The sequence below is a fragment of the Microcebus murinus genome, chromosome 4 (assembly GCF_040939455.1).
Source record: "Microcebus murinus isolate Inina chromosome 4, M.murinus_Inina_mat1.0, whole genome shotgun sequence".
Classification (NCBI taxonomy): Eukaryota; Metazoa; Chordata; class Mammalia; order Primates; family Cheirogaleidae; genus Microcebus; species Microcebus murinus.
In genome coordinates, this window is record NC_134107.1 from 504,566 (window position 1) to 516,889 (window position 12,324).

Sequence of the window (12,324 nt, forward strand, 5' to 3'; positions counted from 1 at the left end):
ACATAAGGGATCCTGTTTCCCCCAGCGTCATCCAGTCACCTGCAAGGAGAAATCAAAGGTTGGGGGGAAAGGCTGGGGCAGGAGGGGAGAGTTACAGGGTCTCCTGGTCCCCTGCCCCTGCCCGCCACACTCAGACACCCTGGTGGCCCTGCCTCCTCCCCCCTCCGCCCGGAGGCCCTACCTCCAAGTTGGCTACATGGAGCCAGGTGGGGGAGGAAAGGGAAGGGTGATGGGGAAGGGGGAGGGAAGAGAGAGGGCAGGAAAGAAGGGCGATGTTAAGGGTGGGGTGCTGAGGAGGAGAGACCCTGTCTTTGTCTGCTCCCCATTGCCAGGTGTAAGACAGCCAGGCTTCTGGCTCCCCATATCACATTCCTCAGGCTTCCCGGAGGCCACCCTCCATCCAACATGGCGGCACTTCCTCTGCAGACAGGAAGTGCTATCGTGGTAATGGGCAAAGCAACTGGGAGATACAGAATCTGTTGAAAGTGCCCCAGCCCTTCACGCCAGATCTGCCGCCAGGCCTCGGGGTGATCTGTGTCTCTGTGGGTGTGAAGTCCAGGATCGCTGACTGGGAAGAGCAGGAGTGGAGGCGTGTGGGGAGTGAGGGCGCTGAGAAGAGGTGGAGGGAGTTGAGAGAGGCGGGGTGGGCGGGTGGTGAGTGAGAGGGAGGAGAAGGTGCCCAAGGGGGGTGCTCAGGAAGGGAAGGTTGTGAACGCAAGAGGGAGGCAGAGGGATGAGAAGGGCAGCCAGGCCCAGGACGAAGAGAGATTAAGTGTGCGAAGCAGAGCACGAGAGCGTGGCCTGGAAGTGCGTGAACGAGAGCAGGGGTGCGTGAGGCGGTGAGGTGAGTGGGCCGGGAGCCGGAGTTGGAGAAGGTGCCCCGTGGAAGGGGCAGGGTCTGCGAGGCGGGGGAGCAGGCCCCAAGGGTGGGCCGGGGCTTCTGGGAGAAGGAACGTGTGAGGGAGCGAGCGGGCCCGGCTGCCCCCCGAGGGCAGGCCCCGTGCGTGCGTGCACGCGTGTCCAGGTGGGTCAAGGTGTCTCCTCCTCGCTTGCTCCATAGGGGGAAGGGCCCGCGTCCGCACAAGGAACAAGATGACTCACTGTAGGGGACACAGTCGTACTGCACCTCCAGGTACTTGTAGGTCCCAGGGCAGGGGTCAGGGAAGGCGTCGGAGCCGGCAACCACCACGCACTGGGTGCGATTGTTACACCTGCAGGAGAGAGACGGGCGCTGGGAAAGGCAGACCTGCCCCCAGAGGGCCCCCGGGCTCCGGAGGGGAACAGACGCCCCCAAATTGGGAAGGCATCGCGGCGCTGGAAACCACGCCCGGAGGCCGTGTGTGGGCATCGTTTTCTGTTTCCTGCCTGCTTTCTCCTGCCCACCAGACGGGGTTCTTCTACTTTCAGCCCCGGCACGGCACTGGGGCCGGGATGACGGCGTCGCCCCGCAGGCAGTGCTTGCCTGGCCGCCCCTTGTCACTCTCATCCTATCTGAGTGTCGCTGATACTATTGCATCTTTGGTATTTTTTTTTTTTAATTGACTTTATTTATTTATTTATTTTCAGACACTCTCACTCTGTTGCCCGGGCTAGAGTGAGTGCCGTGGCATCAGCCTCGCTCACAGCAACCTCAATCTCCTGGGCTCAAGCGATCCTCCTGCCTCAGCCTCCCGAGTAGCTGGGATTACAGGCATGCGCCACCATGCCCAGCTAATTTTTTCTGTATACATATATTAGTTGGCTAATTAATTTCTATTTATAGTAGAGACGGGGTCTCGCTCTTGCTCAGGCTGGTTTCGAACTCCTGGCCTCGAGCAATCCACCCACCCCGGCCTCCAAGAGAGCTGGGATTACAGGCGTGAGCCACCGCGCCCGGCCTTAAATCGACTTTAGAGCTCCCGCGTTGTCCACTGATACGAGCGAAGCCGCACACGGGAGCAGAGTCGTGGCAAACATGCTCTCAAGGAAGTGCTCACGGGGTCCAGCCGTGGCCACCTCGGCCCACGTTGTGGACACGTCCCGCCTTCTGGGCGGTGCTGTGGGTACCCGCAGCCAGAGCAGCCGCGGGAGAGAGTCTTTTATTTATTTATTTATTTATTTATTTATTTAAATTTTATTCTTTTGTTTTCTTTTCTTTTTTAATTTTCTTCCAGCAATCCCACTTCTGGACGGGGGAGAGTCTTTTTTTTTTTGAGACAGAGTCTCACTTTGTTGCCTAGGCTAGAGTGAGTGCCGTGGCCTCAGCCTAGCTCACAGCAACCTCAGACTCCTGGGCTCAAGCGATCCTTCTGTCTCAGCCTCCCAAGTAGCTGGGACTACAGGCATGCGCCACCATGCCCGGCTAATTTTTTTCTATATATATTAGTTGGCCAATTAGTTTCTTTCTCTTTATAGTAGAGACGGGGTCTCGCTCTTGCTCAGGCTGGTTTTGAACTCCCGACCTCGAGCAATCCGCCCGCCTCGGCCTCCCAGAGAGCTAGGATTACAGGCGTGAGCCACCGCGCCCGGCCGGGGGAGAGTCTTTTTACGGGAAAGCCACTCTCGGTCCCCGAGAGGGAACGCCGCTGAGTCCCTGGCAACTTCCCAGGGGTCTGACCGGCACCTAAGTAAAGGGGACCCCGTTTAACAACAAAGAGACGAGCGTGGCATGACATCTGCCATCTGTCCCTGCAGTCGGGGCCCCCTTCCTTGGAGCAGGCTAAGTGCGGGCCGGGCCGGGCAGGACGGGCCGGGCAGGGAGCAGAGGGAGGGTTGGGTCTCCCCTCCAACCCTGCCCGTAAGTAAGCAGCGAGTGCCAAACACTGACACAGAAACTCAAGAAACCACGAAGGGTCTAGCGGGGAGGGAGGCATAAAAAACGTGGGTGGAGGGTGGGGGGAACAGGGCGTGGGAGCGTCTGTCCATACCCATCGGCCTCACCCCCTTCTTTAAAAGGGTGTGCATAATAAATCTCTCAGTGTGCATCTCTCGGGTGTGCATAATAAATGGTCCCCCTCCCTTTCCAAGATTTCACTTTCTGCGGTTTCAGTTACCTGCAGTCAACCTCGGTCCGAAAATATTAAATGGAAAATTCCAGAAATAAGCAGCTCCTAAGTTTTAAATTGCGTGCCATCCTGAGTAGCATGATGGGATCCCATGCTGTCCGGGACATGTCCACGCAGTATCCGCTACCCACCTGTTGGCCACTGCCAGTCGTCTCTGTTTCTAGATCTGTCATAGCATTGCAGTGCTTGTGTTCAAGTAACCCTTATTTTACTTACTAATACTTTACTAATAATAACTTAATTATCAGGTTTTTTTGTTTTTATTTTTCTTGAGAAAAGGTCTTGTTCTGTCACCCCAGCTAGAGTGCAGTGGCATCATCATAGCTCACTCCAGCCTCAAACTCCTGGGCTTAAGCGATCCTCCCACCTTGGACTCCCAAAGTACTAGGATTACAGGCGTGAGCCACTGTGCCTGGCCTAATTATCAGTTATTGTTGTTAATCTCCTGCGGTGCTTAGTTTGTAAAATTAAACTTTATCCCAGTATAAGAAAAAACATAGTATATATAAGGTTCCCTGCTATCTGTGGTTTCAGGCATCCACAGGGGGCTGCGGTCCCCAACCCCTGGGCTGCAGGCTGGTCTCAGTCTGTGGCCTGTTAGGAACCGGGCGGCACAGCGGGAGGTGAGCAAAGCTTCATCTGTATTTGGGGCCGCTCCCCATCCCCCGCATCACCGCCCGAGCTCCGCCTCCTGTCAGAGCAGCAGTGGCCTTAGATTCTCACGGGAGCCAGAACCCCACTGGAATCTGCACATTCCAGGGATCTCGGTCGTGCGCCCCTTGTAAAAATCTAATGCCCGGGTAGCCGAGGTGCAGCTGAGGTGGTGATGCCAGCCCTGGGGAGCGGGTGCAAATGGGATAAATGTAATGCACTTGAATCATCCTGAATCCAGCCCCACCCACCCTCCCCTGCCGCCGTCCACGGGAAAATTGTCTTCCATGAAACCAGTCCCCGGTGCCAAAAAGGTTGGGGACTGCGGCGCTAGTGGTCTTGGAACGAAGTTTCCCCAGTGGAGAAGGGAGGGACTGCTGCACCCAAAAGAACTCAAAGCAGGTGTTTGGGTAAGTCCTTGCATGCCCATGTCCACAGCAGCACCATTCACAGTCACCAAAAAGCGGAGACAACGCAAATGTCCACCCAATGAATGAACGGATAAACGAAATGTGGCCTATCCACACAATACATTGATATGTTACCCAGTTGTCAAAAGGAATGAAGCACCGGGACACACGGCACACGACAACATGAATGGACTTCTTCGAAGGCGTGGTGCAGAGCGAAAGAAGCCAGACACAAAAGGCCACGCAGTGTGCGGCTCCATTTATAGGTAATGCCCGGGACAGGCAAACCCATGGAGACAGAAAGCGGGTCAGTGGCTGCCAGGGGCTGGGGTTAGGGAGAAAAAGGGAATGACTGCTAATGGGTATGGGGTTTCTTTTTGGGGAGATGGAATGCGCTAGAAGTGGTGGTTGCACAACACTGTCAGAGTGCTCAATACAAGTGAATTGTTTATTTTTTAGAGACAGGGTTTTGCTCTATCGCCCAGGCTGGAGTGCAGTGGCTCACTGCGGCCTCCAACTCCTGAGCTCAAGTGATCCTCCTGCCTCAGCCTCCCCAGTAGCTAAGAGTATAGGCATGCACAACCACACCTGGCTAATATTTTAAATTTTCTGTAGAGACGGTGGGGGTAGGGTAGGGTGGGGGTCTCACTACGTTGCCCAGGCTGGTCTCCGAACTCCTGGCCTGAAGCGATCCTCCGGACTCCGCCTGGGAAAGCGCTGGGATTACAAGGTGTGAGCCACTGCACCCAGCTGAACTGTTCTCTTTAAAATGGTTAACTTTAAATCCTAGCTCTCTGGGAGGCCGAGGCGGGCGGATTGCTCAAGGTCAGGAGTTCAAAACCAGCCAAGAGCGAGACCCCGTCTCTACTATAAATAGAAAGAAATCAATTGACCAACTAATATATATAGAAAAAATTAGCCGAGCATGGTGGCGCATGCCTGTAGTCCCAGCTACTCGGGAGGCTGAGGCAGAAGGATCGCTGGAGCCCAGGAGTCTGAGATTGATGTGAGCGAGGCTGACGCCACGGCACTTACTCTAGCCTGGGCAACAAAGCGAGACTCTGTCTCAAAAAAAAAAAAAAAAAAAAAGGTTAACTTTAGCCCATTTAAAAATAAATCGCGCTATCCTGCCAACTTAAAATAAATAAATAATTGAACACCATAGTTTTAGGCAGAAAAAAAATATATAAAATAAATAAATAAGTGAATGAATGAATGATTAAATAAATAAATAAATAGTTATTTATTTGGCACCTGAGTAAAAGAACACCTGCCCGATTTCCACCTGTGGACTCCGTGTCCCCGCCTCCCCTGCGGCGGGGAAGTGCACGTGACCTAGCTCTGGCCAATGAGGTGAGAGTGGGCGTGGCATACGCCTTTAAAAGGCCGGGCTCGGGCAGGCGCGGACACAGAGAGAGGCTCGTCCCGGCGCGGAGGGCGGTTGTCAGCTCTGGTCTAGTTTGGGTGGGTGTGTTTGTTCTGGGGTGTCCTGTCGGAGCGGCTTAGCTGTGACCTTCACTAGCACAAAGAGCCTCCAGGTTCTGATGGTGGAGTATGTGGGGGCGCTGGGGCCTCGCCAGAGGAAGCAGGACCGAGACCCCTCCCCAAGTGGGTCCTTCCCCTGGCCCCAGTAACTGCATGGCTCGGTGTCCCCCACGGGCAACAGAATGGGCCGGACGCCGTCAGTACCAGGCGCAGGAGAGACGTGGAGGACAGCCCAGCGCCCGGAGCTGGTGCCGGGTGGGCGAAGCCGGCAGGGAGCATCCGGGGAGGCAGGAGGAAGGGCGCGGGGTAAGCACGGGCTGGGAATGCCCAGGCAGGGGTGGCAGGAGACAGCACTGCTCCCCCCCTCGCCTGTCTCAGCCACGAGACCACCCCCACCCCCTGCCCCAACCTGCCCTGAGGCTTGCAGTGACCGCCTCCCGCGGTGACACATTCTGGACTGGCCCCAGCCCTCCTTCCCTTTGCTCTCTCTGACATTAGGCGGACATCCTGTAGGCGCCTGCTGTATACCTACCTGCCTGTGGACAAAACTCCCTGCCCTTCGGGGGAGGGGGGCTGACTGCCCGGTGATGGAAGACACAAAATAGACCCAATAAAGAGGCAAAATAGGCCCGGCACGGTGGCTCACGCCTGTAATCCTAGCACTCTGGGAGGCCGAGGGGGGCGGATTGCTCGAGGTCAGGAGTTCGAAACCAGCCTGAGCAAGAGAGAGACCTTGTCTCTACTATAAATACAAAGAAATTAATTGGCCAACTAAAAATATATATAAAAAAAATTAGCCGGGCATGGTGGCGCATGCCTGTAGTCCCAGCTACTCGGGAGGCTGAGGCAGGAGGATGGCTTGAGCCCAGGAGATTGAGGTTGCTGTGAGCTAGGCTGATGCCACGGCACTCGCTCTAGCCTGGGCAACAGAGCGAGACTCTGTCTCAAAAAAAGAGGCAAAATATCAGAAATATGGATGGGAGGTGGGGCTAGGGGAGAGAAAGGGGGTTCAGATAATGGGGAGCTACAGTCGTGGTTAGGAAGGGAGGGACGGGACCTGACTCAGGTGCTCACAGGTGCCCCCGGGCCACATGGGGAGAACTGACGGTAGCAGGTAAGGGGGCGAGGACGACAGGCGGGAGGGAGGTCACTGCAGCGACCCCGGGGCCAGGTGGCCAGGGACGCAGGGGTCAGAGTCTGGGTGTGATTTGGGGGTAAGGGCGACGGGCTGTAGGCGCACTGGCTGTGGGTGACAGGCTGCTCCCGGCCACCCACACCCACACACTTGCTCCCAGACAGACACTCCGACACACTCACACGCTAGCGAGACCCATGTCACGAGAATAAGTGAATGAGCAGGAAGACTGCGGGCGAACGGCGCGCCGGCCGGGAGACCAGCGCCGCAAGGCGAGCGCCTGCCCCGAAGCCCTCCCGGGCGCCGACCCACCTCTGCGACATGATCTTGAAGGCGTCGGGCAGGTAGCACTGCACGTTCTCCATCTGGAAGGGGTCGGCGTCGCAGATCTTGTCGTCCGTGCGGCCGTAGTTGGCGTTCTCCACCATGATGACGTCGCTGCCCGGGCACCGCAGCTCGATGGGGTAGCCTTCGCACGCCAGCTCCCGGCGCATCAGCCCGAACGGAAGCCCCGCCCGGCTCAGGCCTGCGGGAGAACGGGGGGTGGCGGCCGTGGGCGTCACGCGTAGGGGAGCCCGGGCCGGGAAGAGAGGACCCCGGCTGCTGGCCTCGGAGGGGGCACCAAAGCCGGCGAGGTGGGAACCTCGGTTTGTCCAGCTGTACAATGGGCCCCTCGCTGCGCCCACCTGCGCGGTGACGGCGCTCACCTGGCCCCGGGAGAGCCTGGCCTTTGCCTTCAGCTCCCAGGAGGTGACCTCTAAGCCTCTAGAACGTCCTTCCTGATAAAAGCGTCTGTTTCCACATCAGATAGTCCACGGTTAAACTGTGTCCCCCCTGAAACGTTCATATGCTGAAGTCCCCACCCCAGCACCTGAGAATGTGGCCTTACTTGGAGACCGGGGCATTACCGAAGTCATCGAGTTAAAGCGTGGCCACCAGGGCGAGCCCCGATCCAACGTGACCGGGGTCCTGACCCACAGGGGCGATCTGGACGGGGAGGCGGGCAGGGGTGAGAAGATGTGACGCGCGGGGAGGAGACGGCCACGCCCGAGCCGAGAATCGAGGCCCTCAAAGGCACCAACCGTGCCGACACCTTGACCCCGGGCTGCGAGCCTTCGGATCGTAAGCCACGCCGTCCGTGGAACTTTGTCACAGCGGGTGTAGCAAACGAGCACACCAGCAACGCGGCTCAGGGCGGGGGCGGGGGTCACGCGGTGTCAGTTGGTCTCTGGAGGGGCTGGAGGTTTGGGCCAGGAGCCACGTCTATGTGACCGGGCTCCAGTAAGGACCCTGGACAGCGAGGCCCAGGGCGGCCACCCCTGGTTGGACGCCGCCGCGTGTGTGTTGTCACTCGCCACTGCCGGGAGGGCGAAGCCCGGCCACCCTGCTGGCCGGGCGGCGGGCAACCGGGAGCTCTCTGCACGTGGAACTTTCCTGAACTCTGCCCTCGTCTGACTCTAACCTGCGTCCGGTCGCGGTGGCAACCCACCACCGTGAGCCTAACGTCTTCCGCCGAGTCCTGGGTCCTTCTAGTGCGTGGTCAGACTTGAGTGTGGCCTGGGGGGGGCCCCTGAACTTGTACCCGGCGTCAGAAGTGAGGGCGGCCTTGGGGACCACGCTGACGTCACACCGGCCCGCACAAGGAGCAGAGAAGGCACAGGACTGCGCCGAGGTTTCGAAGCCACACGGAGGTGGGCTTTGCCACTTCCCAGCTGCGGGGGCCGGCGGGGTGTGGCCTGGAGACCCACAGCGCCACCCGGTCCGGAGTGCGGATTCTGGGGCCCTTCTGGGGCTGCCTGCCCACCAGGAGAGTCTGACGCACGCTCACGTTCCGACAGCCCCTGCCGTGGCCTCCCCAAGCCTCGGTTTCCCAATCTGGAAGATGGGCACCTGCAGCCCAGCATGGAACCGCAGGGATTCTTATGCCTTAGAAAATGCTCTCGAAGGGTGGGGCCCTCACGAGGGGGGCTCCTCGGTGAGGGGCTTCCCCGTTATTATCTGGGAGACCTCCCCTGACGGTGAAGGGACATGCCCCGGACAGGCCCGGCTCCCTGTCCCTGTCAGCCATCATCCTGTGCCACACGGGGACGGAGAGCTCGGCCTTGGGATCCAGACAGCCGGCTGGGGGCGGAATGCCGGCTCGGCCACTCCCGACCGTGCCCTCCCCCAGGTCACTGAGTGACTGTGTGCCTCGGTCGCTCCCCCGAGGGGCCATGAGAACAACTCGTCTCACAGGGCCGCCGCGATGGGTCCGGGCGTTGACACGCACTCGGGGAGGTGGTGTGGGCGCTGATCGCTGCTACTACGAATGCCATTAAGGCACTCGGTTCCGCACAGCAGCAGGGGCGTGGCGAGGGCTGCGGCAGCCAGGACAGCCCCTCCCGGGACACGCGTCCCCGCTAGGCCTTGCAGGGAGGGCAGTGGTGGGAAGGGGGGAGCAGAGAGGGGCCCCGAGGCTCCGACGCGGGCACCGTGACTCGCAGGTGCAGGGAGTGGCCTCCTCCGGCGTGGGGTTTTGCCGGGCCGCTCGCGCACGGCGGTAGCAGAGCCGGGCCTTTTCGGTGCCCCTGTCCCTCCTCCCACTCCGGCCGATTCCCGCGGGCACAGCAGCCAGGCCCCCGGGGTTTTCTGGGGTGAGTCGAGTCCCAGCGGGGGGAAAGTTCTACGTGTGTTCCTCCAGCACCATCTGCCTCCTCGTCTAATTTTAGCTTTCCCGGGCCTGGGAGGGAGGCCTGGGGGTGGAGGGCTGGCTCCGACGGGGCTGGGGGTGGAGGCGGCCCCTCCCGGCCCAGCTGGGGCAACAGGGCAGGACCCCGACGGGCAGAGGACTCGGCCGAGGGCATCAGCGCCAAGGCCCCAGGGCACGGCTGGACGACGTCCCCTCCACCTTTGGGGCTGGACCTGGGTCCACCGCCAGCGCCCTCCAGACTGGGGGTGCAGGGCGGGCGGGGGCCACAGCCCAGGGTGAGGGGCGCTTCTCTCTGCCTCTGTCACCCTGCCCTTGTCCCTGCCTGGGCCAGCCCGCCGTGGGGACGGTAACTGAGCAATCGGGGACGGTGGGCGGGCGGGCGGGCTTGGGGCACTCATTGTGCGTGAGCAGGATCCCGGGGCCGGCGTAGGGCCGAGCCGGGTAATTAGTTGTTTTTAAATAAACGTCAGCGGGCACGCTTTAATTAAGCCTCCTTCCCAGCGAGCCGCGGAGCTGTAATCACAGCGAGAGACACGCACACAGGGAAGAGCTCGCCAGGAAGGCCTGTCCTGGTCCCGGGGGCCACAGCGGGATGGTCCCCGGTGCCCTGGCCCGGCTGACGCGTTGGGGGCGAGGGCCCGGCCCAAGGACACTGCGGTGACGGTGACGGTGACGTTAGGGGCGGCACAGAGTCTCCCTCCGGCCTGGTCCGGCCTCCATCTGGGGCACTTGACCAGGTGGCCGTCAGGGGACGTCCACGTTTTAGCCCCCCTCCCCCGGCCCCCGCAGCACCTACCTTGGGTGGCCGAGGTGACCAGCACGGCGGTGACGCACAGACTCCAGAGCACTGCGGCCAGACGGGCCATGGTGGCGGCCAGGGGTGCGTCCAGGACTCTCAGCGGCCTGTGGGGGGGCCCTCGCCCCGCAACACCGGGTGGGCACCACGGCCTGGCCCACCAGCCTGGGGGAGACGGGAGAGTGAGCGGGGCGCGAGGTGGCCGCGCCACCCCGCCCTCCTGCCACGGGCCGAGGGCTCCATCCTGCCGCCGCCCACGGGGTCGGGGGTCGGCATCCAACTGGCGGGGCGCCCCACCCTGCAGGGCCCCCAGCGCACACTGTACCCCTTCACACCGCACCCCTTCCCACACCCCGAAGACAGACCCGCCAGCCGGGCTTCCACCTTTCCCTGTTGGAAACTCCTAGAAGATCCTCTTGTCTTGGGGCAGCTCATCAGGGTGGCCCAGGAAGGCCCTGGACCCTCCCGAAGGAAGCCGCTTGTGATCCTTGACCCCTGACCCCCCCCAGCACCCTCACCGGTGAGCAAGGAGGAGGGCCGGGACCTCCTCCCGGGCGGGGGACCCAGGCGTGTGGCCCCAACTCTCAGCCTGCCCGTCTTGGGCAGGAATCCAAGCCCGGCCCCAGCCCCTGCTTCCTGCCGCGCCGCGTTCTGGCAGCTAATTAGAATCCAGCTGGCTGGCGCCACAGATGGGGAACCAGGGACGCCTGAGTCCCCCTCTTCCCCTCCGGGGGACCCTCGGGGGGAGCTGGAGACAGGCAGGCGGTGCGGGAGGGGGCGCCTGCTCCCTGGGGGGGCAGGGGAGAGGAGGAGGAGGAGGGCGGGCGCCCTGTGCCCTCCTCCCGCCCCGCCTGCCCTGCCCCGGCCAGGCGGCTCCGCAGGCACCGAGCTCGGTTCTGACCCGCCGCTCCTGCTCACCTCTCTGGCTGCCTCGGTCTCCCCGGGTCCCCTCAAGGCCGCGCACCCAGCGAGATGCCGCCCTCGGCTCCTTCCTTTAACTACGCCCTGGGCCCGTCCAGCAGGGGCCCCAGCCCCGCCAGGAACTTGCTAGAAACACACACTCACTGCGTAGGACCCTCCGTCCTCTCCGGCCGTCACCCCAGCCTGTCCCATCCCGGGCTGCCCTAGCGTGTCCACACCACCGCCGAGCCGATGCTCTCCAGACCTCTTACTTCCAGTCTGGAGTCTCTCCACAGAGCCCCAACCACGGTTTCACCCCCTAAACCAAAGCCCTTGCGAAGTGAGGGCCTGGGGAGCTCCCCGACCCCGTTTCTGCGCCAGCCACTCCCGCCATTCCTGGGCCGCAGCAGGCCCTGCCCCGGGGCCTTTGCACGTGCTGCTTCCTCTGCCTGTAGCTTCTGCCGCCGGTTATCCACAGGGCTGGCTCTCCGGGGGCCTGTTTTGTCCACCCCTAATTATTTATCTGCTGTATGGACGGGGCAGCCATCAGTGAATTGTTTTATTCGTGGCCATACCTCCAACTTTTGGAACAGGTCAGGGACATGGCAATGAATTACTCGTTAAATGGATGGATGAATGAATCTCAGACTCTAAACCGAGGCATCTGCCCCGGTTCCTCGCCTTCCCTGCTGTCCCCATCGAAGGCTCCATCAGCAGGTCCTACGGGCTCTGCCCGCCTCTGGCCCACAGCACCACGACCTGGGACCAGGCCACCGTCCCACGACACCGGCCTCCTCCTTCCTGGCCTCCCCGCCTGCCTCCCGACGAGCCCTGCGCTCAGAGCTAAGGGACGGCGACCTGAGCATTCACCTTCCCCTCGGCTCTGGGCTGGGGTCTCGGTCCCCCACCACGGCCTCGAGGACGCGGGCGATCTGGGGCCACCAAACCCCTCCCTCCTGTTCATGGAACATTCCAGCTCCAACCCCCTCCTGGCCACCGAGCCTTTGCCGGGGCTGTTCCCTCTGCCTGGAATGTTCTCCCAGGGTCCCCGCAGGTCACCTGCGGCCTCTCATCATTCAGGGCTCAAGCGCAAGGTCACCCCAGCAGATGACCCGGCCCTGCCCCCCCAATCAAAACAGCCCCCACCCCCTGTCCCCACCTGCCATCCTTTTCCCTGTTTTTATTTGGTTTTGTTTGTGTGTTTGTTTTTGAGA

At 61.1% G+C, this 12,324-nt stretch overlaps 1 protein-coding gene across 1 annotated transcript in view; it reads right to left on the reverse strand.

The window, feature by feature from the left end:
* Window positions 1–12,324, reverse strand: part of ADGRL1 (adhesion G protein-coupled receptor L1) — a 42,742-nt gene that overhangs the window by 17,120 nt on the left and 13,298 nt on the right. Inside the window, exons 2-4 of the mRNA XM_012758416.3 lie at window positions 10,211–10,375; window positions 7,038–7,251; window positions 1,102–1,211 (exon numbers count right to left, since the gene is read on the reverse strand). Of these exons, the coding sequence (XP_012613870.2) occupies window positions 1,102–1,211; window positions 7,038–7,251; window positions 10,211–10,280 (394 nt within the window). The 5' untranslated portion in view covers window positions 10,281–10,375. The remainder of the gene's footprint in view (window positions 1–1,101; window positions 1,212–7,037; window positions 7,252–10,210; window positions 10,376–12,324) is intronic.